At 43.3% G+C, this 26,993-nt stretch overlaps 1 protein-coding gene across 2 annotated transcripts in view; it reads left to right on the top strand.

Annotated features, from left to right (window-relative positions):
* Nucleotides 1-26,993, top strand: part of LOC122934105 (synaptojanin-2-like) — a 237,525-nt gene that overhangs the window by 37,161 nt on the left and 173,371 nt on the right. For both annotated transcript variants that reach the window (XM_044289307.1, XM_044289305.1), the window contains exons 3-5: nucleotides 10,465-10,738; nucleotides 15,729-15,954; nucleotides 23,528-23,611. In XM_044289307.1, the coding sequence (XP_044145242.1) occupies nucleotides 10,465-10,738; nucleotides 15,729-15,954; nucleotides 23,528-23,611 (584 nt within the window). The remainder of the gene's footprint in view (nucleotides 1-10,464; nucleotides 10,739-15,728; nucleotides 15,955-23,527; nucleotides 23,612-26,993) is intronic.

Here is a 26,993-nt window from a genome sequence, read left to right as displayed (position 1 = left end):
ATCCGCCCACTGGACTCCTAAGCAAAGAGAGTAAAGATTTGTATGAACGAAATACAAGTTAAGCTGAGTATCTTTTTCACTAAACTATATGTCAATCTTTTCAGCTCCTCCTGCTCTATAACACGCTACCCACAGTTAGGACTATGTGCACTTCAACATTTCTTACTTGGGTAACAATAGTATGACTTGATATTTCTACTATGCCACGTATGGAACAAGTTGGGGCTTGGCTGTGCACTATATCATTTGCAGCTTAAGTTGTTGGGTTCTAGAAATTGGGGACCTATCCTCAGAAAGGGTCATTATATCAGACTGAAGGGGGTCTGACCCCCATAGGTCAGCTATTCTCAGCATTTTCCAGTACTGGAAGTAACACAGTAGATGGAGACGGAAGCAGAAGCTCCATCTACGGTGTGGTGGCCAAATTATTACAGCCCAGCTCCCATTCAGGTGGGTGGCAGCTGTTGAGAACACTGGATTGATGGGGATTCCGGGTGTGGGACCCCACCCAATCTGATAATGACCTATCTTAAGGATAGATCATCAATATTCAAAATCTATACAACCAGGAATTGAAGCATTCCTAACGTCTTCACCGATAATTATCATATACCTGACAGATCGACTGTCGGCAACATAATAAAACTGGTACTATCAAAACAATAAGATTGTTCTAGAGCAATGATATCTAACAAAGAGTGGAAATGTTGCATGTCACACAAGTTAATAAAATCTTTTTACTTAAGCACAATGCAATATGATGCAGTGCTGTACAACACTAGACAATATAATGCACTTTTTGTTGTGGGTTGGGGTGGGGGGGTATTGAAAATGGGGGAAAAATAATGTCAGCACGGTGGCTCAGTGGTTAGCACTGTTGCCTTGTAGCACTGGGGTCCTAGGTTCGAATCTGACCAAGGGCAACATCTGCATTGAGTTTGTATGTTCTCCCCGTGTTTGCGTGGGTTTCCTCCGGGTACTCCGGTTTCCTCCCACACTCCAAAGACATACCTTAGATTGTGAGCCCCACTGGGGACAGTTGGATGATAATGTCTGTAAAGCGCTGCGGAATTAGTAGCGCTATATAAGTGTGCATAATAAATAAATAATGTCAAGCAAGCGGCGTAATAAGGACAGAAACAAATGGATATTGTAATATTGATGCACTTTATTGTGTAAACAAATGTTACTTGCTGAATGTAATTTTGCTGCAATCTGCTCGACAATAAAAAAAATACACTGTCTGAAAAAAAAAATCTTTTGACTTTGAACTGATCTTCCGGGGCTGGGTTTGGGGGGGGGGGTCCTCATATAAGTATATAAGTATATTTTAAAATCCAACATGGTAAAATAAGGTTTAGACATTGGCCGGACAAGATGCGGGTGCGCGATTTTTTTGCGTGAGTGCAAAGCGTTTTAATGGGTTTTGCACGCATGTAAGAAAAATCTGCATGTTTGATACCCAGACCCAAACCCGGACTTCTTCACAGAAGTTCGAGTCTGGGTTAGTTGTTGTGTAGATTTTTTTTATTGTCCCCTATAACCTGGTTATAGGGGAAAATTGTAACATTCTTGATACAGAATGCAAAGTAAATTGGGGATGGGGGGGGGGCTTAAAAAAATAAAAATAAAGTTATTATCCAGTTGTTCGCGCAGCCTGGCTTGTCTTCTTTCTTCTTTGAGGACCTGAGAGGAAAAGGACCTTTGGTGACGTCACTGCGCTCATCACATGACCCATCACCATTTATTTCTATGGGGCCTGCGTTGCGTGAAAAACACACAATATAGAGCATGCTGCAGTTTTCACAAGTGATGCGTGAAAATCACTGCTCATGTGCACAGCCCCATAGAAATGAATGGGTCCGGATTCAGTGCGGTGCAATGCGTTCACCTTGCGCGTTGCACCCGCGCGGAATTCTCGCCTGTGTGAAAGGGGCCTTAGGATAAAGACTGATGGGAAGTCAAAGGTTTTGTTTTATATATGCATGGAAGTGTCCTTTTTAGTAAGTCTTCTTATGAAGCCTGCAATTCATGCTGTATGTCAAAACAACTTCCCATGTTAGCATGTGGTAAGCAGAACTATCTCTTGTGGTTAGAATATGCTTCCCTCATTAAGCATTTTCTAGTTAGAGATCTTCAGTAATCAGTATTCACATATTTAGTTATGAGCGGAGCCAAATCTACTTACAGTGTATTTGACCAGTGGAGGGGTTTATTAACCTCTTGGCGACATAGGGCGTACAGGTACGCCCTGATGTCCTGGTACTTAAGGACACAGGGCGTACCTGTACGCCCTGTGTATTTTTGATCACCGCCGCGCGGCGATCGGAACCCCGTGCCTGCTCAAATCATTGAGCAGGCACTTGGAGCAAATGCGCCGGGGAGTCCGGTGACCCCCCCCCCCCCTCCCATGTACGCGATCGCAGAAAACCGCAGGTCAATTCAGACCTGCAGTTTTCTGCGTTTCCGGGTTAGTCGGGTCTCTGAAGACCCGATAACCCGGAAGAGGATGGTGATGGTGGGGTGATTTCACCCCACCAATCACCATCCAGCGATGCTTAGTGGTGATGGTGACATCACCACTCAGGATCGCTTCTGATTGGTCTGTGGGCGGTCCGGCAGGATATTCAAAAGAGGCAGGCGCTCCTCTCCTCCTCCTTTTGTGTTCCGGAGCCGAGGAGAGAGGAGCTGCCTGCATGTGTTGTCCACCATTGCTGCCAGCACCTCGATCTGTGCCCCCAGGACCCCCCATCAGGTACATAGGGACAGCATAGGGAAAGTTTGGGTTAGGCAGGGAAATAAAATGGAAAGTTAGTTTCTGCAGTTTATTGCATCACCCTAAGTTGGGGTGTCTGGGGTCCACAGCACAGCTGTGTGACCCTAGACCCCCCGGGGGTGTTGCCGCTTGCCCCCCCCCCCCCACTTTTTTGGGGTGCATTATTTATTTTTTTTGTGTACGCTGACTGTGGCCGGCACTCTTAGTGTCCGGCCACTGTTAGCGCATTGCACACCCCACCGCTGATCAACTTCGGACGGTTGATCAGCGGTTTAGAATTATTTTTTTTCCCACGATTTTTGCCCTGTTGTGTTTTTTTTTTTTTTTTTTGTTAGTTTTAGGGTTAAGTCCGCGAACACCCGTGCCCCCACACACACGCACACCAAATAAGGATTTCCACACACGCACATATACACGCAGACACACACTCCCCTATGGCCCGCCGGATGTTCTCGGCCGAGGAGGCATACGCCCAGCTTGCCTCCGACTCCGAGAGTCCCAGTGAGGACGAGGATGACCCCATATTCCTGTTGTCATCCGCATCATCTAGTGATGATGATGAGCCCCCAAGGCGGTGGAGACGCCTTGGGGGGGACCCTGTGGCCCACACTAGTACGAGCAGCTCTGGGGCTCGTACTGGTTTCCCGGCCCACCAGTTAAATCCACCGGAGCACCGTGACGGTGAACTTGTCTGGTGTAGCCCAGAGCGATACGAGCCTGTGATTCCTGATTTTGTAGGCCAATCAGGAATCCAGATTTACACAGTGGGCTACACTGAATATGACTTTTTTTTTTTTTTTTTTTGTCATTTTTTCAGTGACCCACTGGTGGAGCACCGATTTTGATGGACTTTTTTATTGACACCATGTCCCATTTGAAGCCCCCTGATGCCCCCCTAGAGTAAAAACTCCCTAAAAGTGACCCCATCTAAGAAACTACACCCCTCAATGTATTCAATACTGATTATACAAACTTTATTAACCCTTTAGGTGTTCCTCAACAGTTTATGGCAAATGGAGATGTAATTTCAGAATTTCAATTTTTGTTAACCTTGCCTCACAAAAATGTAATATGGAGCAACCAAAAATCATATTTACCCTTAAAATAGTCCCCCAAAAAATGCTACCTTATCCCGTAGTTTCCAAAATGGGGTCACTTTTAGGGAGTTTCTTCTCCAGGGGGGTTGAAACAGGACACGGTGTAAATAAACCAGTCTATAAAAATCACTCTACGCCCGCGGTGTGGCCGTACAGTAGTTTATGGCCACATATTGGGTGTTTCTGTAAACGGCAGAGTCAGGGCAATAAAGATAGTCTTGTTTGGCTGTTAACCCTTGCTTTGTTAGTGGAAAAAATGGGTTAAAATGGAAAATTAGGCAAAAAAATTACATTTTCAAATTTCATCCCCATTTGCCAATAACTCTTGTGCAACACCTAAAGGGTTAACAACGTATGTAAAATCAGTTTTGAATACCTTGAGGGGTGTAGTTTCTTAGATGGGGTAATTTTTGGGTGGTTTCTATTATGTAAGCCTTGCAAAGTGACTTCAGACCCGAACTGGTCTCTAAAAATTGAGTTTTGGGAAATTCCTGAAAAATTTCAAGATTTGCTTCTAAACTTCTAAAATAATTCAAACATGAAGTAGACATATGGGGAATGTAAAGTCATCACAATTTTTGGGGGTATTACTATGTATTACAGAAGTAGAGAAACTGAAACTTTGAAATTTGCAAATTTTTCCAAATTTTGGGTAAATTAGGTAATTATGTGACGAAAAAACTCAGAATGGCCTGGATAAATCAAAGCGTTTTAAAGTTATCAGCACTTAACCACTTCAACCCCGCTAGCTGAAACCCCCTTCATGACCAGAGCACTTTTTACACTTCAGCACTACACTACTTTCACCGTTTATCGCTCGGTCATGCAACTTACCACCCAAATGAATTTTACCTCCTTTTCTTCTCACTAATAGAGCTTTCATTTGGTGGTATTTTATTGCTGCTGACATTTTTACTTTTTTTGTTATTAATCAAAATTTAACGATTTTTTGCAAAAAAATGACATTTTTCACTTTCAGCTGTAAAATTGTGCAAAAAAAACGACATCCATATATACATTTTTTGCCAAATTTATTGTTCTACATGTCTTTGATAAAAAAAAATGTTTGGGCAAAAAAAAAAAATGGTTTGGGTAAAAGTTATAGCGTTTACACACTATGGTACAAAAATGTGAATTTCCGCTTTTTGAAACAGCTCTGAATTTCTGAGCACCTGTCATGATTCCTGAGGTTCTACAATGCCCAAACAGTAGAAAAACCCCACAAATGACCCCATTTCGGAAAGTAGACACCCTAAGGTATTCGCTGATGGGCATAGTGAGTTCATAGAACTTTTTATTTTTTGTCACAAGTTAGCGGAAAATGATGATTTTTTTTTTTTTTTTCTTACAAAGTCTCATATTCCACTAACTTGCGACAAAAAATAACAAATTCTAGGAACTCACCATGCCCCTCACAGAATACCTTGGGGTGTCTTCTTTCCAAAATGGGGTCACTTGTGGCGTAGTTATACTGCACTGGCAATTTAGGGGCCCAAATGTGTGAGAAGTACTTTGCAATCAAAATCTGTAAAAAAAAAATGACCGGTGAAATCCGAAAGGTGCACTTTGGAATGTGGGTCCCTTTGCCCACCTAGGCTGCAAAAAAGTGTGACACATCTGGTATTGCCGTACTCAGGAGAAGTTGGGGAATGTGTTTTGAGGTGTCATTTTACATATACCCATGCTGGGTGAGAGAAATATCTTGGCAAAAGACAACATTTCCCATTTTTTTATACAAAGTTGGCATTTGACCAAGATATTTTTCTCACCCAGCATGGGTATATGTAAAATGACACCCCAAAACACATTCCCCAACTTCTCCGGAGTACGGCGATACCAGATGTCACACTTTTTTGCTGCCAAGGTGGGCAAAGGGGCACATATTCCAAAGTGCACCTTTCGGATTTCACCGGCCATTTTTTACACATTTTGATTGCAAAGTTCTTCTCACACATTTGGGCCCCTAAATTGCCAGGGCAGTATAAAAATATCTTGGTCAAATGCCAACTTTGTTGCTCGCTCAATTTGGATTTTCGTTGCTCGCTCAATTTGGATTGTCGTGTCTGCGTGAATGGAGGAGAGCATGTAAACGTCACGCTTGTCTCTCCATTTCACCGCAAGCAGTTCTTCGTTACACAGTGCGGCCCTCTGCCCCCTTGCAAGACGGGTGGTAACGAGCCGTTGGGGGAAGCCCGCGCGACTAGTTCGCACTGTACCACAGGCGCCAATCCGTTCTAGAAACAAATGCCTAAAGAGGACCACACTTGTGTAAAAATTGTCCACATAAAGATGGTACCCCTTGCCGAATAAGGGTGACACCAAGTCCCAAACTGTCTTCCCACTGCTCCCCAGGTAGTCAGGGCAACCGACCGGCTCCAGGGTCTGATCTTTTCCCTCATAGATCCGAAATTTGTGGGTATAGCCTGTGGCCCTTTCACAGAGCTTATACAATTTGACCCCATACCGGGCGCGCTTGCTTGGGATGTATTGTTTGAAGCCAAGGCGCCCGGTAAAATGTATCAGGGACTCGTCTATGCAGAGGTTTTGCTCAGGGGTATACAAATCTGCAAATTTCAGGTTGAAATGGTCTATGAGGGGCCGAATTTTGTGGAGCCGGTCAAAAGCAGGGTGGCCTATGGGACGGGAGGTGCTGTTATCACTAAAGTGCAGGAAACGCAGGATGGTCTCAAATCGTGTCCTGGACATAGCAGCAGAGAACATGGGCATGTGATGAATTGGGTTCGTGGACCAATATGACCGCAATTCATGCTTTTTAGTTAGACCCATGTTGAGGAGGAGGCCCAGAAAAGTTTTAATTTCGGAAACTTGGACTGGCTTCCACCGGAAAGACTGGGCATAAGAGCTTCCCGGGTTAGCGGTTATAAATTGTGTGGCATATCTGTTTGTTTCAGCCACAACTAAGTCTAAGAGCTCCGCAGTCAAGAACAGCTCAAAAAATCCCAGGGCCGAACCGATCTGAGCTGTCTCAACCCGAACTCCAGACTGGGCAGTGAAAGGGAAAACTACAGGTGCGGCTGAAGTTGGGGACTGCCAATCAGGGTTTGCCAGCACCTCTGGGATTCTAGGGGCTCTACGGGCACGTCTTTGCGGTGGCTGCGACGGGGTCACTACTGCACGTGCCACCGTACCAGCTTCAACTGCCCTTCTGGTGCTCGCTACTTCACCAGGTTGTACAGCAGTGCTGGTACTAGGTCCAGGAAGGGCTGGACTGCTGGTGTATGCCTCACTACGTAATCCGACAGCACCAGCCCCACTCTGCTGCTCTTGAAGCGGATCCTGCGCAACCTGCGGTCTAGCGACACGGGGCCGGGTACGCCTGGTGCTATCAGGGACCTCAGCCTCCTCGTCCGAACTTTGGGTCAGAGAGCCACTGCTTTCTACAGGTTCGTATTCTGACCCGCTGGATTCATCAGATGAGGGTTCCCACTCCTCATCCAACTGGGTCAGAAGCCTGTAGGCCTCTTCAGAAGAATACCCCCTGTTAGACATTTGGGCAACTAAATTTAGGGGTATTCCCTGAGACTACCCAAGAAAAAAAAAAGCAAGCCTGTCTTACAAAGGGGAGGCTAGCGAAGTACCGGAGGCCGCTGCGGTTGATAAAAAATATCAAAACTGATTTTTTTTATCGCTGCAGTGCGTGTAAAGTGAATGTGCAGTGATCAAAAAATAATAATTTTTTTGTCACTGCGGTGGGGCGGGCGTGGGCGAACGCACGTGTGGGCGACCGATCAGGCCTGATCGGGCAAACACTGCGTTTTGGGTGGAGGGCGAACTAAAGTGACACTAATACAATTATAGATCTGACCGTGATCAGTTTTGATCACTTTCAGATACTATAAAAGTACAAATGCTGATTAGCGATACGCTAATCAGCGAATAACGGACTGCGGTGCGGTGGGCTGGGCGCTAACTGATCGCTAAATTACCTAACCAAGGGGCCTAAACTATACCTAAAACCTAACGGTCAATACCAGTGAAAAAAAAAAAGTGACAGTTTGCACTGATCACTTTTTTCCTTTTCACTAGTGATTGACAGGGGCAAGAAGGGGTGATCAAAGGTTTAATTGGGTGCTGGGAGGTGATCTGGGGGCTAAGTGTAGTGTAGTGGGTACTCGCAGTGATGTCTGCTCCTCTGCTGGAACCAACCGACCAAAAGAAGGAGCAGAGGAGCACAGCAGCCATATAACCACATCATATTTACTAATATGATGGGTTATGTGGCTTTTGATTGGTTTTTTTGAAAATCATCAACCTGCCAGCCAATGATCGTGGCCGGCAGGTTGATGACGAACTTCTTCTTTGAATTTTGCCGGCCCGCGATGCGCATGCGCGGGCCGGCTTCCCCGGAAATCTCGCATCTCGCGAGAGGACGCACCGGCGCGTCCACCCAGAGCTGCACGACCGCCGAGAAGACGCAAGCCTGCATACGGCGGTCGTGAGGAGGTTAAAGTGACACTGGTCAGATTTGCGAAAAATGGCCTGGTCCTAAAGGTGAAATAAGGCTGTGTTCCTAAGGGGTTAAACGCATACAAGTATTTTAGGCTAAGTTCACACTTCAATTATTTGGTCAGTTCCATCAGTGATCGTGAAGACTCCGCAGAGATGACGTATAATAGAAAGATCTGCTCCTGTTCTGTGCTTTTGACCTGCACCTGGTTTTGGCTCATTATAACTTATGGAAATAACTGACCAAATAGCTGAAGTGTGAACTCAGCCTTATGCATTGACTTGTACACATTCTTCATATGAATTTGGTAATGCCGAAGTATTTTCAACTACTCACTCTTTCCTGTTAAGCAGTAGATGAGTTCTGCAACAGCCACATTGCCTTTATTGCTTACACAGGCACGTTGCTTGCCCATACAGGTTGCTGTACCTGATACTGCACTATGACCCATTTGTAATGTTGGCTGCTATCTATAATACCTTGTCTGTAAATGAATGTCACCTTGAGCCGCATCTCCTAACAACAAGTCCATTTATTGCATCGGGAGTGAGATGTAGCTCAGTGTGCTGTCACTTATTAGTTCATTGTACTAATCTGTTTTCCAGCAGAACGCTGTTCTTTTTAGTAAACTTTTTTTTTGTAAAAAATTTTTTACTTGCTGTGATAAACAGTTTTTTCATTTTTTTTTTTTTTAAATCTTAAACGGTTTGTGCATGGGGAAATGAATGTACAAAAAGGAGCCTTAGTAACCACTGGAAGTAGCTTAACATATAAGTAAATGGCTGGGTTTAGGCTGGCCATACTGTCGGTCAAATGAACTACCGTATTTTGTGGACTATAACACACACTTTTTTTTATTTTATTTTATTCTAATACAGAAATGGCCAACCTGCAGCTTTCCAGCTGATGTAAAATCACAATTCCCACTATGCCCTGCTGTATGTAGGATGATAGCTGTAGGCAGTTTAAACATGGTGGGAGTTGTAGTTTTGCAACAGCCTTTAAAGCTGCAGGTTGGCCATCCCTGCTCTAAAAGTTCTGGAAGAAATAATCAGCCTGCGGGAGGTGCAGGGAGCAGTGAGGGAAGCACTGTGTGGCTGTACTCTCCCTCCCTGGTTCTCTTCCGGGCCCAACTCTCCACTGTGTCCTGATGGTGTACAGCATCAGGATGTAGTGCATGTTGGTGCGCACGATGACCTGACACTGTGCGACTTCAGGTCACATTGCAGCGTGAGTCGAAAGAGGACCAGGGAGCAGTGAGTGATTAGCAGCGCCATCCAGAGCAAGTATGGGAAGTTTATTTATTTTCTTACCTGAGGCTGATGAAGCTCGGGGGGGTCTGACCTGAGGCTGATGGAGCTCGGGTGTCTTATTTATTTCTTCTTCTTATTTCTCACTTAATATCATTGGTGTAACCAAACATGATTATAGCACATAATAATCTCTTGTTTAACTATGCCAAATATACCTAAAAGTCCCCATTTTAATTATGATTTTTTTGTCCTTAGCTGATACCTGGGTGCTCTGTTTAGCACTTGTTGTGATCATTTCAGCAGCCTGTCAGTTGAGGAGGGTTGGGCATACAAAGTGTCAGTGCCATCTCTATATTGTCAGAGTGCAATACAGCAGAGTCTGCAATGTAACAATGTAGACAAAAAATGAGGGCCTTTCACATGATAATACTGTGCAGGTAGTTCTTTCTTCGGTATGAAGACATTGTGAGCTTCACCTATAAACATTATAGGTCCTTGTTTATCAAATTGGAATCCAGGTTGTAGAACCATGTAAACCATGCAAATCTTGAAATTTTTCTTGCCAAATTTAGCCGTACAAATGGGCTGTATAAGGTCTGGTCATATTATGGGTAACGCTAACAAAATGAAATGTTGGCATACACTACTTGGGGAGAGATGAGACTTATAGGCCATACATGCTCCTTTGGAATTCTGGGAATAAAGGGATGTAAAGGAGCTCTTGACAAGCTCTGCCTCTAATGCCACCAGATTTAAGTCCGCTAACAGCAGGAACCCTGATAGTTATGTAAGTTACTAACGATGAATCTCTTGTGATATTTCCTTTTTCGTAAACTTTTTTTTTCAGTTCCTCTTTAATATTTCTTGCAGGGAATTCTCGGTTGCAATTTCTTGTCTTGGTAAACGGCTGCACCTCCGTTGGAAGAATTTTAGATGCTGAGGTTTACAAAATCACATCCAGTGAAATCTGTCCACTACAAGAGGAAACCAGAGAGGAGGAACGGGTCACAGCTCTCAGGAAGATACTTAATTCAGGGATTTTTTATTTCTCATGGCCAAATGCAGGATCACATTTTGACCTCACCGTTCGAGCCCAAATTCAAGCTGACAAAAGAGGTTATAAACCTGAAAACTGGTTCTTCTGGTTAGTATAATTGTGCACTCGAAATGCTGTCCTATTCAGTCCACTGCATTGGAAATTATATAGTCATTAATGTAGTTATTATTTATTATGCTTTATTCACCTAGCACACCATGTTGTTCAGTACTGTATATTCTCACAGCAGTCCCTGCCCTATTTGACCTATCTAACACATATATGCCATTGTTACATCCAAAGAAATGCAAAAGCAGATTATGTAATTGTTTTTGCAGAAAAAAATCTGTGCATAAATTGCTAAATAACAGTTAATGTAAAATAGTGATGCAGACATGTCAGTAATAATGGGAAAAATGTTTTATTAAACTCTAAAAAGAGGTATATTACCTACTGTATGTTCAAGTCTGCATTTAGTATTATATTTTTCACTTCCTTTTCTTTCCACAACAGAAAAACAAACCTATGACTGTAAAGTAAGAAAATGACTGTTTCAGTGAATTGCATGAGGCTGAGCTGTGATGCCAAGCACAGCCGCTATACAGTGGTGTGTGCGGTGCTATGCCTGGTGTGCTGAGAGAAGGCTGCAGTGCTCACAGGAGCGCCGCTGACTTCTCAAACAACTGATTGGCGGGGGTCCTGAGTGTCGGACCCCACCGACCACATACTGATGATCTATACAGAGGATGGGTCATTAGTAGAAAAGTCCTTTAAGAATTAGGATTTAAGGAGATCTGGAGTTAAGCTGGCCGTACATTTGAGATAATGATTGCCAAATTGCGGCCAATCAGTTGTCCATGGGATCGTTCGTGTGAAAGATCCAACTAACTAAACATCTGGACCAGGGAGTCAGCTTGAGCACCATGACAAGTGATTGGCTGAATTCAGTCAGTCATGCCATTAACATGCAGTTTCGGCTGATGAAAGGCAGAAGTTTTCCAGCACGACAGATCGCATTTTCAGCAGAGGAGGGTCCGCCATCGGCAATCGCGCATGCTCGTTTGTGCTAGTTTTTCAAACGGTTGGTCGGAATATCCGAAATCGGCCATTCCGGCTGACTTTAATCTTGTGTGTATAACCACCTCTAGTCTATTAGGGAGAGAGAAGCAGTGTGTCCATGCAATGGGTCATAAATCCAGATGTTAAGGGACCTTTACACTAGCCAAAAATCTGGCAGATAATTGCTAACAAGCGTTTATAGGAAGGCTTGGTTGATTAGCTGGCAGTGTAAAGGTGTTGCTGATTACCCAATGAGCGAGTGAAATGCTCGTTCATCGGATAATACATCAATCGTGCGGACACAAAAATCGTTGCTGGCTGCAGATTGTGCTGTGTAAACACGCTCTGCTGCCGGCAAACGAGTCACTAAGAGCAATGGCATTAGTGATAGCTGCTCCCCATACTGTGGAGGAGGTCACTGTAAATACAGTGGTCTCCACCACTGACAAGCAGGCGATTGTCAGGAAGGAACGCTTCCTTTCCAACAATCGAGTGCTGTATGGTATCATGTGATGGGACCTTTCGATTGAGTCCTCTTTTCAATACCTGGAATGTTGTTTATCAGTTTGAATTTAATGGGATTTGGATAACTTTTCCATCAACACTTGAACAATTATTGCTCATACCTTTAAAACTGCCAAATATTGCCAAAAAATGGCAAGGCACTACTGTGCCAAATTTGGTTGAAATCATCAGCAGTATCACTGATGGTTGTTGATATGAATCTATGTCAGAGCTTTCAATAAACACTCACAGGTTCAGTAAAAGTTGGGATATTTGGCTTTGGAGCAACTTCAACGTGACTAATCTATAATTTTCGTTCAGTAGATATTGTTAAAAATCAAGTTTTATAACATGTAAATTACCTTGCTACCAGCAAGTAGGGCGGCTACTTGCTGGTAGCAGCCGCATCCTCCTCTCATCATGACGCCCCCTCCGCCGTTTGATTGACAGGGCCAGGGAACGGGTTCGTTCTCTGCTGGCCCTGTTCTAATTCAAAATATCGCGCCTGCGCCGTACCTTTCTTTAATCGGTGCAGGCGCACTGAGAGGCGGCCTCTCTCCCGGCCGCTCCATCCTCAATGCGCCTGCGCCGATGACGTCACATCTACACCCGACGCAGGCGCATTGAGGATGGAGCGGCCGGGAGAGAGGCCGCCTCTCAGTGCGCCTGCACCGATTAAAGAAAGGTACGGCGCAGGCGCGATATTTTGAATTAGAACAGGGCCAGCAGAGAACGAACCCGTTCCCTGGCCCTGTCAATCAAACGGCGGAGGGGGCGTCATGATGAGAGGAGGATGCGGCTGCTACCAGCAAGTAGCCGCCCTACTTGCTGGTAGCAAGGTAATTTACATATTATAAAACTTGATTTTTAACAATATCTACTGAACGAAAATTAATATTTAGCATATGTACAGGGAGCTTGCAGTGTAGGGATTAATATTAACCGGAAAAAAAAAAGGGTTTAGTGGGCTGACAGAAGCCCTTTAAAGATTAGGTTTGTCCTTTGTCCCCCCCCCCCCCCCCTTCCATGCCTTGGGGTATGATTTAATACCCCTTTACCCTCCCTCACTATAAGATGGTATACCATTCTCTGGATAATTTGTGTTGTCCAATGTAAATACACTGTAAAAAGTTATTTTCAATAAAAATCAATGGATAAGATGAAAGTGGCATTAAATATTGAATCAGTCAGCAACCTGTCTGAATAGGTGCACAGTAAGTAACAGGATATCGGGGTGTTACTCATTAATGACTAATCACGGATCTCCCTTTTCTGTTTGGTTTCACTTGTACTGTGCAGTGACATGATGCTGACAGCTCAAAGGGAATGTATTCCTTTAGCAAATAAGAAAATCAAGACCTCAGATATTACACCTCTTTATACACCTAAATAGGGTTTCTGGTATTAGATATGTAAATATGGATCAAGTGGTGGTGTACATTATTACTGATATAACCTTTTTGTGTTAGAGGGATGCTTGAGATAAATATCCAACCAGTAATGTCAAAAAGAAAAAAAAATATATCAGCATCTGCTTATTAAATATTTTGTGGCCTCTCCCAGAAGTTGCTGGACATCCAGAGGGTGCATTTTTCTTAGGAATAAGCAGATGTTGCCCTGTGATACAGGACAGTGCTAACAGGCTAAAAACTATGTAGGCTGTGTTCACATGACCTTTTTGTCCTATATTTGATATATACATGACTCTTATGTTAAACTGATGCCTCCAACGGATGCCATACAGTGGATCTGTCACAATAGAGTTTTGTAGTGTAATTTTTTATTTTTATTTTTTTCTGGATTCTTCAGGGTGGAAATGTGTGGTGTTTTTGCATCCTTTTCCCCCTAACATGTATGTGAAAAATGTGGTGTGAACAGCCCTTTAGACTGTCAATGTTATGGGAGAGCATAGAAAGTGCACAAAAACTGCATAGTATTTAAAGACGTTTTCTTGGACAGTTAAAAAGGCTTTGACCTGGAGAAAAAACAGTGTTGCTAATATACCCTCCATTCTGAACCACTGCTGATTCTTGTCTCGCCTATCTGGTCACTTCCAACTTTTTGGGTTCCCACTGCTTTCTGGTAGCATGCCATCCCTCTATTTCTGCTGTTCCCTGCCACCCTGCGCAAAATTAATGGGGAAAATTTAAATTTAGAGGGGAAAATGAAATCGTTTTATTACATTGTTAGATTGTCCGACAGAGTGGATGTTGGGTGGATTGATTTCAAGGGCTGAGCTGGTTTGGGTGTCTTATTATGTGATCCTGCAGTTTAATATGTGGAAACTGCAGGGATGCTGAATAGGAGCCCTAAGATTTTGCTGGCAGATGGGCTTAGGTACTATACATCCAGATGTGAGTGGGTATGCAGTTGGTGAATAGCCAGCACCATGAAAAAAAAAAAAGGAATCGTAGTCCTGGAAAACACCTATTAATAAAGGACTTTTTGAAAGTTTTAGCTAATCACTATTGTCTGGGCAGCAGTTAAGAAGTATGGATATGAAGCCATAATGATACTTTTAAAGAGTCTGAGCTGTGTGAGCCTAATTTTCTAAACTGGCTAGCATAAAGGGGAGCCTTCTTCCTCTAGCAGCCAATCACAGTTCAACCTTCATTTTCCAAAGCAGTTTAACAACAAGAAAGCTGAGCTCTAATTAGTTGTTTTGGGTAACAAAGTCAGACACAATTGATAAATCCTTTCCTTTATATCTAATACACGAACGGTAAAACAAATGTGAACACTATACACATTTTAAAGAAAACCAGTTGGGTAATTTCTGCTGCTTTTTCTAATTTGATAGAGCGAATCTGTGCTCCATGATATATAGGTTTATCTGATATGGAGTAAAAATCAGAGTAAATCCTGACAGGACTCCTAGAAGAGTCTGTGAGAGTCCTAAATACAGCTCCCACACAGGGTGATTGACAACCTTCTGTGTACACACGATAGTGATAGTTGTCAATGACTGTGTGGGCCGAGTAATCGGGTCTCTCACTGGAAGTCCAGTTAGGATTAAGGGTCCATTCACACATTTGTAGTGTATTGCGGATCCGCAATACACCCGGCCAGCACCCCCCATAGAACTGCCTATTCTTGTCCTCAATTGCGGACAAGAATAGGACATGTTCTATTTGTTTGCGGAGTCGCGGGCCGGAAGGTCAGGGCTGCACTCCGGAGATGCGGAGAGCACATAGTGTCCTCTCTGCATCCATTTCTGCCCCATTGAGAATGGATGGGTCCGCATCTGTTCCCGATATTGCGGAACGGATGCGGACCCATTTGCAGACGTGTGAATGGACCCTTATTCTGGTTTTTACTTGGAAATTCTGCTCCACATTCTATAAAACTATATATATCATAGAACTCCACTTCTCTATCTACTATATCTTACTCTCAGATTGGGCAGTAGAAATCACCTGAAAGGGTCACTGTACGTATTGATGCACTATTTGTCTTTCTTTTTTTTTTTTTGCCCTATAAAGTCTTCTGGAACATTATTTTTCTTCTCTATTTGACCATGAACTTGTTTTTACAGGAACCGGCTTTTGCACGTTCCTTTGAAACACTATCAAGTCAGTTGCTCAGATTGGCTGTTGAAGGTAATCTGTGGAGGGGTAGAAATCCGTACTGTCTATGCCTCACACCGGAAAGCAAAGGCTTGCCTTATCTCGCGCATTAGCTGTGTACGAGCAGGAACCAGGTTCCACATCCGTGGAGTAGATGATGATGGACATGTTTCTAACTTTGTTGAAACCGAGCAGGTATTGTAATAATATCTTCATTTAGACATAGTTGTTAACAACAGTACTTCTAATTTTGTGAATTAAAGGTGTTGACAGGGTTCAGAGTTGAACCCGGACATACCCACATTTTCACCCAGGCAACCGCCCTAATATGAGCATTGGAGTATTTCATGTTACGAATTGCACAGGGCAAAGGCTTTTTTAGAAAGATCCGGTGACGTACCGGGGCTCTCCATAAGGACTGCTAGGCGGAGGCTTCCGCCCAGCAGTGAGTCTGGTGATATCACCGGCACTAATGGGCGGGCTTTAACGCTGCCCTGGCCTATAAAGCGGCTAGGGCAGCACTAAAGCCTGCCCATCAGAGCCGGTGACGTCCCAGAATACACTTCTTGACGGAAGCCTCCATCTAGCAGTGTAAAAACATAAACAACAAAGCTCTTGCCCTGCTCAATCCAGAGCATCGGATGCTCTGATGCTAATATCAGGCGCCTGCCTGGGTGAAAATAGGGTATATCCAGCTCTGAACCTGGACATCCCCTTTAACATTTAATTTAGACTGGAAAGTCTAAGGATGAGCCAGATATATCACCGTGGCTAATGTTGGATGATGCATTTGGTGATTTTTTCTATTACACTGGCGATGCTACTGCAGTGGTTCCTCATTTTAGTTCTGTTGATCATGGCAGCACATCTCCCTGTGTAATAATTTAATACAGAATGACAAACGTGCAATCGGCTAACAAATGTTCCAATTAATGATTGTTACCGATAATTGGCCCCAATATTGGGCATTGTAGTAGGCTCTAATCGCCCTATTAGTTGGCTTATTTTCCATACGCCTCCCCAACGGCACTAAGCAGGGGGTTACCCCGCCTCCCAGTTACAGGAAACAACGCGGAGAAAGAAAAGTTTAAAAGCCTCTTCCCCCTTTTCCTTGTCCAGTTGTTTCCTGTCCCTTGGGATGAAGTGCAGAGATGCGTCAGGGGTTCCCTCCTGCTTAAAGATTTTACTCAGCCTTTGTGTAAGTTGCCCTGATTGAGTCAGGAGGGCTGGGTCAGGGCGACTGTCTCCGGGACGAGAGATGGGTCCGCCTAGGCATAAGTCCTACGGTGACAGGCTGCCCCAGGTGTCTATGCGCCTTTGGTTAAGGTGGCTGGGAACATGGGCTGGCATTTGTGGTGCTCCAGGGGCCAGAGTCTTGCGATACTGGGTCACGTGCCGACGTGCATTGACGCGGCGTGCGGCCACGCCCCACGTGACCTGGAAATTTAGGTTAAAATGCCGGCTCAGTACGGGGAATGGATTTTCTCATTGGAGTTTGTGTCTGGACAGAAGCAGCCATGTCCCTTCCTGCAGAGAAGTCATCGGATGGTCCCAAGGCCCTCAGCCCGGTAAGCCTCCTCCTGGGTGAAAAAGTTTTTTTATGCACCACTGCAGGTCTTGAGCACTAGGGATTTATTTTCATGGTGGAGGTTCGTTTTCTTTAAAAATCTGGCCCCTTACTGAGGGAGTTATTCTTTATTTGCAGGGCAGAGATGCCAGCAAAAGTGGGGAACCTTCACTAAAGAGAAAATGTGCAATCTGCAAAAAGCAGTTAGCTGGACATGGTAAAAAGCCACTTTGTCAGAAGTGTACTGGAAAGATTAGGTCTGAGTAAGCACCGTCCCTGGTGGATAGCCTAAAAAAAAGGCTGTTTTCCCTCAAAAACACTCTACCTTCAGATCAAATCCTGGACTGCACTTAGATATGGATTTTGATCTGTATGATGGTGAAATTACATCAGAATCGGACTCTGTTTCTTCTGACGACGAGTCTGCTAGACCCTTGTGTTCTGTGGAAGAAACCGAATCTTTGCTTAAGACTTCATGAAAGTATTAAAAAAAACTAATTGCGAATGAGTGGAGAGACTCAGAAAAAAGGAGTCTCAAGGGTTTTTAAAAGAAAATATCCCTTTAGTGAATCCGATTCTGCCCACTGGGATAAAACTCCTAGGGTTGACGCCCCTATAGCTATAATCTCTAAGAAGTCCTCCTTACCTTTTGAAGACGTAGATCTTTTGAGAGATTCTATGGATAAAACACCCAGAGAGGATATTTTATCCTCCCTGGCAGTTCTAAAACAGGCTACAAATTTTCTATCAGATGCTTCGGTGGATTTTGTGAAACTCTCTGCCAGATCTGCGGCCCTTTCAAATTCCGCCATAAGATCTAATTAGTTGAGATTGTGGTCAGGGGACAATACTTATAAAAGCAAACTGTGTAGTATTCCCTGTGAAGGTGACAGACTCTTTGGGTCAGTACTAGATGCTATTGTAGATAAAGCATCTGATGGAAAGAGAGGTTTCCCAGCATAGTCTAGGTTTTTCCACCAAAGCCGATCCTTTTGTAACCAAAGGAAGGGTAGGCGGGATCAGAAAAGGGAGAGTTTAGGCTCCTGGCAGCCCACAAAAGGCAGAGGCAGGAGTTTCCTGTAAATAACCCTGGATTCTAGATTTAATTCATCATGGCTGCACTAGAATTCTCTCCATCCCCCCAACTCCAGAAAGGTTCCTGTTAAACAAAAACTAAAGGAAGAAAGACAATATCTTCTATCTAGAGTCACAGATTCTTACTTTACTAGAAAAAGAAGTCATTGTTTCAGTACCACTAGACCAGAGAGGGAAAGGATTTTACTCCCCAATTTTTCTAATAAAAAAAACTAATGGTACATTCAGAGCCATAATAAAGCTGATTGGTCTCAACAAACATACCACTTACAAAATATTCAAGATGTAGACGGTCAAGCCAACAATCAGGCCAAACATAAAGATAATCAGGTGGCACTCGCCAATCGGTGCAATCTTCTTTTATTTCCTCCCGAGCTGAGTACATCAAAGCTGGATACATAAAAGCTGAGTAAATTAGCTGCTGGGGGCGGACATGCATACAGTGCAGTAACAGGATAAACGTATATCCTGTTACTGCACTGTATGTATGTCCGCCCCCAGCCGCTAATGTACTCAGCTTTTATGTATCCAACTTCCATGTATTCAGCTTTGATGTACTCCGCTCTGGAGGAAATAAAAGAAAATTGCACCGATTGGTAAGTGTCGCCTGTTTATCTTTGGCATGTTTACAAGTCTATTTTTGGGCTGAGCACTGCCAGGTTGCTGCAGTTTGCACCCGATGTGACATTTGCATATTGCCTGTTCAGCAGAGGAAGTTAAACGCAGTGCCATTTGGACTATTTTGTATGTCTTGTTACAAGCCAACAATCAACCTACTACCCCAGGACTGTTATATGGTAATGCTGGGCTTGGTGGATGCTTACTACCATGTCCCCATACACAAAGATCATCAGAAGTATCTACGTTTTGCAGTCTACCTATAAAATTGCTTGGTTCACTTACAATTTCAAGCCCTCCCTTTCGGTCTGTCATCCGCTCCCCAAGAGTTTTTACGAAGCTCATGGTGGAGATTTCAGGATTTTTTTTCATCAAAGAGAGATCCTATTCATTCCATATATTTTCTTATTGCAGTCTACTCTCTGGAAATCCTATTCAAGAATTTACAAATAGTCAGAGATAGCCTTCAGTCCCTAGGTTGGAAACGAAATCTAGCAAAGTCAGATTTGTCCCCCAGCAACAGGAAGATTTTCCTAAGAATTCATCTGGACTCTCCCCTTATGAAATCTTTTCTTCCGGATCAGATCAGAAAATACAGGACATTATATCAAGGATATCAACTTTCAGGTCACATCTGAAAGTGTCCTTCAGAGACATAATGGCAGTTCTGGGCCTAATGTCCTCAACAGTTTTGCAGGGTTTTCTCTTAACCACTAGAACAAGAGCCAGTTCTCCCTGAACAACAGAGTATCTCTTCCTACTCGGGTAAGGAGTTTTAATCTAAAGTGTTACTTCCACTGTAGAGAACTCTACAGACAATCTGAACCAGGGACTTCAATGGAGATCATAAGATCAAATCATCATAACAGACTTTGGGGGGGCCCATTGTGGGGATCAGCTAGACCAGGCAGTCTGGAGTCAGAGTTTCCCCCGCTATCCTCAAACTCAAAGGAACTTTGAGCTGTTTTTCTAGCCTTGAGAGCCTTTCTTCCAATTATCAGTTGAAGGGACGTCATAATTCTGTCAGACAACAGTGCTACAGTAGCCTATATAAATAAGCAGGAAGGAGCTTGAATCATCTTAAAGGAAAAGAGAATACTCTGGCAGGTTTTCTGAGAATAAGGAGTCTAAAGTCAGGAGAGTGGTCTTTAAACAGGAAAATATTTCTCGAGTTATGCAACAGAAGGGAGACCCCAATCTTGGACCTCTTTGCCTCAAGAGAAAGTAGATCAGTTCTATTCCCTATCCTACAGGAACAATCCAGTCAGAGTAGATGCATTTTCGGGTCCATGGCTGATGGGGATGTTGTATGCCTTTCCCCCGATATCCCTGATTCCCAGGGTTCTGACAAAGGTAATGGAAGACAATTGCCGATTGATTCTGATAGCTCTTTATTTGGTTCCCACTTCTGCCAAGTCTCTCAAAGGGGAATTTTTGGTTACTCCCACAGATCCCGGAACTCCTTCTATAAGGACTGGCTCGGCATCCAGATGTACGCCAGTTGAGTCTAGCAGCCTGGATGTTGAACGAACCATCTTAAGGTCCAAGAGACTTTCGGATACAGTCATCAATACCCTACTGAAGAGTAGGAAACTTATCCCGTCAAAAATTTATCTTAGAACTTGGAATGCATTCCTCCGTTTTGCAGGGTACTCTTGGAATCCCACTTTATCTCCTGACATTAAAATAATTCTGGACTTCCTGCAGAAGTACCTCGAAGATGGATTAAGGGTTAGTACCCTAAAGGTCCAGGTGGCGGCCCTTAGCGCCTTCATGGATGTTAGTCATAGGGTTTTTTGAGGGAGCTTATAGATTAAATCCAGCAGTTAGATCCACTTTACCTCTTTGGGACCTTAATCTGGTGCTCTCGGTACTCATGGATCCTCCTTTTGAACCTCTGAGATCCCTCTTAGGTTACTCTTCCTAAAAAATGGCTTTCCTGATTGCTATTACCTCGGCTAGGAGAGTGGGGGAGATCCAAACCTTATCTTGTAGACCACCATATTTAACCATCCTGGATGACAGAATAATTTTAAAACATGAACCTTCCTTTTTGCCCATAGTATTTACAAAATTTAATTGCCAACAAGAAATCTCATTACCTTTTTTCTGCCCACATGCGAAGTCCAACTGAGAAATTTGGTTCCACAACTTAGGCTACTTTCACATTAGCGTTTTTTGCAGATTTGTCATGGATCTTCAAAAACGCTTCCGTTACCATAATACAACCGCCTGTATCCGTCATGAACAGATTCGGTTGTATTATGTCCTCTATAGCCATGACGAATTCGTCATTAACACCATTGAAAGTCAATGAGGGACGGATCCGTTTTCTATTGTGTCAGAGAAAAGTTTTGCTCCGCACCACATCACAGACAGAAAAACGCAGCTTGCAGCGTTATTCTGTCCCCAACGTTATTCTGTCCCCTAATGGAATGCATTTTGGTGCGTTTCATTCAGTTCCGTTTTGTCCCCATTGACAATGAATGGGGGACAAAACTGAAGCGTTTTCTTCCGCTATTGAGATCCTGTGAAAATTGAAAATTGAAAACGCTAATGTGAAAGTAGCCTTAGACGTCAAGAGATGGGATGGCCTACCTCGAAGGTACTAGACAAATAAGAAAGTTGGATCGCCTTTTAATTCAATATGCAGGGCAGAACAAAGGTCAGGGGGATTAACAATTGACCATCTACCGTTGGATTAAAATGACTATTGCTATGGCTTACAGGGAAAAGGGTTTCCCCTCTCATTTCAGTCTGAAAGCTCATTCAACAAGAGCAGACATGCTCAACCTGCGGCCCCTAGCGGGTGGAAAACTACAACTCCCAGCATGCCCTTACAGCTATCAGCGACAGCAGGGCATGGTGGGAGTTGTAATTTTACAACAGCTGGGGGCCGCAGGTTTAGCACCCCTGAACAAGAGCAATATCAACCTCCTGGGCAAAAGGTGCCTCTGCTTCCTTGGCCCAGATTTGTCAGGCTGCCACCTGGCCCACTCCGTCCACTTTCTTTAAAAATTACAGACTGGATGTTGTCTCAAATAGAGACCTTTCCTTCGGTCATAAAGTCTTATCTGCCGTGGTCCCTCCCTAATTGTTGTTTTCTTTGTTAATCCTCCTGCTTAGTGCGGTTGGGGAGGCATAAGGGAAAGATAATTACACTTACCAGTAATTGGATTTTCCATTTACCCTCCACAACGGAACTGGGAGTTCCCACCCTATGCTATATTGTGTATTTTTGTATATAGTTTTTGTTATGTTTTGCTAATGATTTACACCTTCTCATCAGAAACATAAATAAATATTCCTACTCGGTATCACATATGTTTCCTTGGATACTTATTGTAAATTATGAATTGCCAGCAGCTTGCAGTGGCGGTCCAGCTGGGTGTTACCAGTTGGTTGTGTCAGACTGCAGGAACACATCTCCAACTGGTAACACCTGTCTAGACCTTCAATGCAATCTGCTAGTAATACATTCAACTCAACGGTATTATTGTTTGTTTGCATAACCATTTAGCAAAATGAATTTTCCTTTTTTTATGTAAATTAATCTGCTTGCAAATACTGGGGCATGGCCAGACTTTACTAATAGTAGGATACCATGACATTGTGGTTTTTACTGCGGACAATACAAACATCAATATAAGATATGAATCAAACTAAGCGCTTTCACAGTTAGTTTAGTCAGTGATTGTAAGCCAAACCAGGAGTGAAGCCTGCGCACACAGATAAGGTATAATGGAAAGATTTGCACCTGTTCTGTGTTTTTGACCCGCTGATCAAACACTGACTGTGTCAAAGTGGCCTAAGGCTGAGATTATAGCAGATGCTGTTAAGAAAGTGATGCAGTTGTGGCACAATATTAATAACGTGCAGTTTTGGTATACAAAACGTCAAGTAGAATTAAGGCTACTTTCACACCTGCGCCAGGTGCGGATCCCTCTGGTATCTGGTATCTGCAAACGATGGTATCCGTTCAGTGCGGATCCGTCTGCATAACGGCTTTATTGAGATCGGAGTTTTCACGAAAGTGAAAACTCAGATCCAACAGTATATTCTAACACAGAGGCGTTCCCGTGGTGATGGGGACGCTTCAAGTTAGAATATACTAAGAACTGTGTACATAACTGCCCCCTGCTACCTGGCAGCACCCGATCTCTTACAGGGGGCCGTGATCAGCACAATTAACCCCTCAGGTGCCGCACCTGAAGGGGTTAATTGTACTATCATATCCCCCTGTAAGAGATCAGGGCTGCCAGGTCATATGGCCTGTGTCCCATTCCCATGGTGAGCTGCGAGTAGGCGGCAGTGCTCAGAGGAGCTCTGTAGCCTCCTCAAACAGCTGATTATCAGGGGTGCCAGGAGTTGGACCCCTGTTGATTTGATATTGATGATGACCTATCCTCAAGATAGATCATCAGTATGAAACACCTGGACAACCCCTTTTAATCATATATGTGATAATTTTGTTTTATCTCTTTACAGACAATCTATGTGGATGATGATGTTTCCTCCTTTGTACAAATTAGAGGATCTGTCCCATTATTCTGGGAGCAACCAGGGCTGCAAGTAAGTGTCATTTAAGGTGAAATTTTCTAGAAACTGTGGCAGCACTTGTACTGTCTCTTCAAACATCTGATCGGCGGGGGTGCCGATTTGATATTGATGATCTATACTGAAGATTGGTCATCAATATAAAAAAAAAAAAAAAAAAAGCTGGCAACTCCTTTAACTAGTTCTGGTACAGATTATTTTGGGCCTAAAGGACCAGACACAGTATGGATTGTTTCTCTATTAAGGGGTTTTGTCATTTCAGCAAATAGCATTTATTATGTAGAGAAAGTTAATACAAGCCACTTCCTAATATATTTTTATTATCCATATTGCTTCTTTTGCTGGCTGGATTAATTTTAGCATCACATTTATACACTGCTCGTTTCCATGGTTACAGACCACCCTGCAATCCAGCAGCGATGGCTGTGCCGGGCTTGCATACTATAAAAAAAAAAAAAAAAAAAAAAGCACCAGCCTATGTGCACTCCCGCGTTCCCAGTCAGCCGAGGGGCCAGCACTTTTTCCTATAGTGTGCAAGCGCGAACACCACTGATGGATTGCACGGTGGTAGTAACCATGGAAATGAGCAGTGTATAATGTGATGGAAAAATGAGTCCAGCCAGCAAAGGAAGCAATATGGATAATAAAAATACATTAGTAATTGGCTTGCATTAACTTTCTCTACATAATAAATACAACTTACTGAAAAGAGACAGCCCCTTTTTAAGCATCCTCATGATAAATAATATATTTGTTCACAGATATGTTAGCTTGGCTCGTACCTTAATCTGACCATACACCTGACATACCAGTAATTATTGGCCAAACACTCGATCAGCCATCAGCTGCCTTGACTTTGCATGCATGTGTTATGGGGCTTATTTCCCTGAGAACAAAACGATCAGTCTTGTTTTCTGCTCTCATGAGGAGAATATACAGACCCACATACACATTAGTTGGTTGGCTGATTATTTTGAAAATGGTGGGTTAGGCCATCATATATTAATGTTTATAGCCATCTGTAAAGCACTGAGTCCTGTACATGAATGTTCTTCTCTTTTCTGTACAAAGTGGACCAGATTACAGGGTCCACTATACCAGTGGTCAGATGATGAATGAGCTAACATTTATCACCTATCTTGTGGATAGGCAGTCAGTGTTTGCATTGGGAATGCTGCCTTTGACTTCTTAATGTTGGAGCCTTTAAAAGTGCACACGTGCCGTCTTCCTCTCCGCTGCTGTGGTCTACGGTCTTTGCCATAGACAGCAGCGGTGAACTGGAAGAGAGAAGCGAGACTGTACGGGCACACTGCGCGCGCCGTCTCCTCATACGGATGATTGGCGGGGGTGCTGGGTGTCGGACCCCTGCTAATCTGATATTGATAACCTATCCTGAAGATAGGTCATCAATGGTACAAGTCTGGATAACCCCTTTAATTGCGCCTCTTGTCTATGGAGCAATTAGCAAGGAAAATAAAATGGCCACCGTCCTATTAGTACACTATTGATACAGCAGGGCAAATTACTTCACGACTCTGAGGTAAAGAGCTGCCTCATCCTCCTCTCTGCTCTACTTGGCAGGGATTATGATCCTGAATACAGTTTTAATATGATCTCTGTAGGGATGTAGTTCATGAGGAGTCATCTGAAGTACTGTAAATTTAGTGTGTTTTCAAAATCTATCGTGTGAACATCCCTTGAGTTTTAATAAATTTCCCCGATATCTATCTTATTTATGTTATAAAGAACATGTTTACACGTTCCAAACTCAAAAAACGGTTAAAGGGAACCTGTCACCGGGATTTTGTGCATAGAACTGAGAACAAAGGTTGCTAGATGGCCGCTAGCACATCCGCAATACCCAGTCCCCATAGCTCTTTTATTGTATAAAAAACCCCGATTGATACATATGCAAATAAGGGCTCATTCAGACGGCCGTATGCTGTCCGCAAGAATACTGAATGCTATCCGTTTTTTTGCGGATCCGCAAAAAAACGGATCTGCAAAAAACGGATAGCATTCAGTATTTTTGCTGACCCATAGACTTCAATAGGGCCATGTCCTGATTTTTCACGGACAAGTATAGGACATGTTTCATTTATTTTGCGGAACCTTGGAATAGAAAAGGGCCCCATAGAAGTGAATAGGTCAGCATCTAATCCGCAAAAAAACGGATCCACATTTTTGCGGATAGCATACGGCCGTCTGAATGAGCCCTTAACCTGAGATGAGTCAGAGCTTGAAAATGACTCGTCTCTGGTCACACAAGTAAGATATGACACTCTTATGTTAATTCGCATATGTATCAAATCTTTTTTTTACACAATAAAAGCACACAGAGCTATGGGGACTGGGTATTGCGGATGTGCTAGTGGCCATCTAGCAACCCATGTCCTCAGCTCTATACCCAAAATCCTGGTGACAGGTTCCCTTTAAAGCACATGTATTCTAGGATGTCCTGCTTTTATCACGCGTTTTAATATGGATTAATAAACTTCTTGGATTTTACTCTTCATTCCTGAATGAGTGCTAGATATACATGTTTTTGTGGATTTGTATACAATGCCCTCCATTCACATACTCTGCATATACTCCAGACCCGTAACACGTGTACACACTATCTTTATACACTCCAGACACGAAACACATGCACAGACACTCTATATACTCAAAGTGTCACACTCTAGTCAGCTAATTAGTCTATACCCCCTGAGCAGAGGTTACCTGAGAATGTGACTTTGGGTTTTGATGAGCTGTAAGCCATAATCATCCAAATTATAACAAAGGCTTGAAATATCTCGCTTTGCATGTAATGAGTCTATCTCATATGTTAGTTTCACATTTTAAGTTGCATTACTGAAATAAATTAACTTATATATTACACGATATTCTAATTTTTTGAGTTTCACCTGTACATGCCAGATGCATGACGCGTCCACAAACTATCTGTATACACACTGCACACATCTACTGCATATTCAAACCATCAAGCTCTGCCTTCCTGCTGTTGCTTCCTCCCTTTGCGGCTGATGCTCCTTATTGGCTGATGCTGGCCACGTGACAAGCACAACCAATGAGTGCTTCCCTTAAGTCCAGGGGACATTCTGCCCTGTATAACCAGCTGCTGGAAGAGCGAGGACATAAATACTCTATTGTTTTTAATTATTAAATATACCAAGGAAGAGGGAAAAAGCTGTAATAATGCAGCCTTCTGTACACCTTGTTTGAGCCCCAGCGCAGCCTACTAGAAATAAATCGCCCAGAGCATTTGCTATAAAATGGACTGTTTTTTATTTTTTCATTAGTTAGAATTTCGATCGGTCGATAAAACAGCATCCGTTCGCTGTCCTTGGCATTTATGTAGCATTTTTCCCTCCAGTAAACAATATCATTCACA

This window comes from Bufo gargarizans, chromosome 4, assembly GCF_014858855.1.
Source record: "Bufo gargarizans isolate SCDJY-AF-19 chromosome 4, ASM1485885v1, whole genome shotgun sequence".
Taxonomy (NCBI): domain Eukaryota; kingdom Metazoa; phylum Chordata; class Amphibia; order Anura; family Bufonidae; genus Bufo; species Bufo gargarizans.
This window is presented reverse-complemented; position numbering and strand designations above follow the sequence as displayed.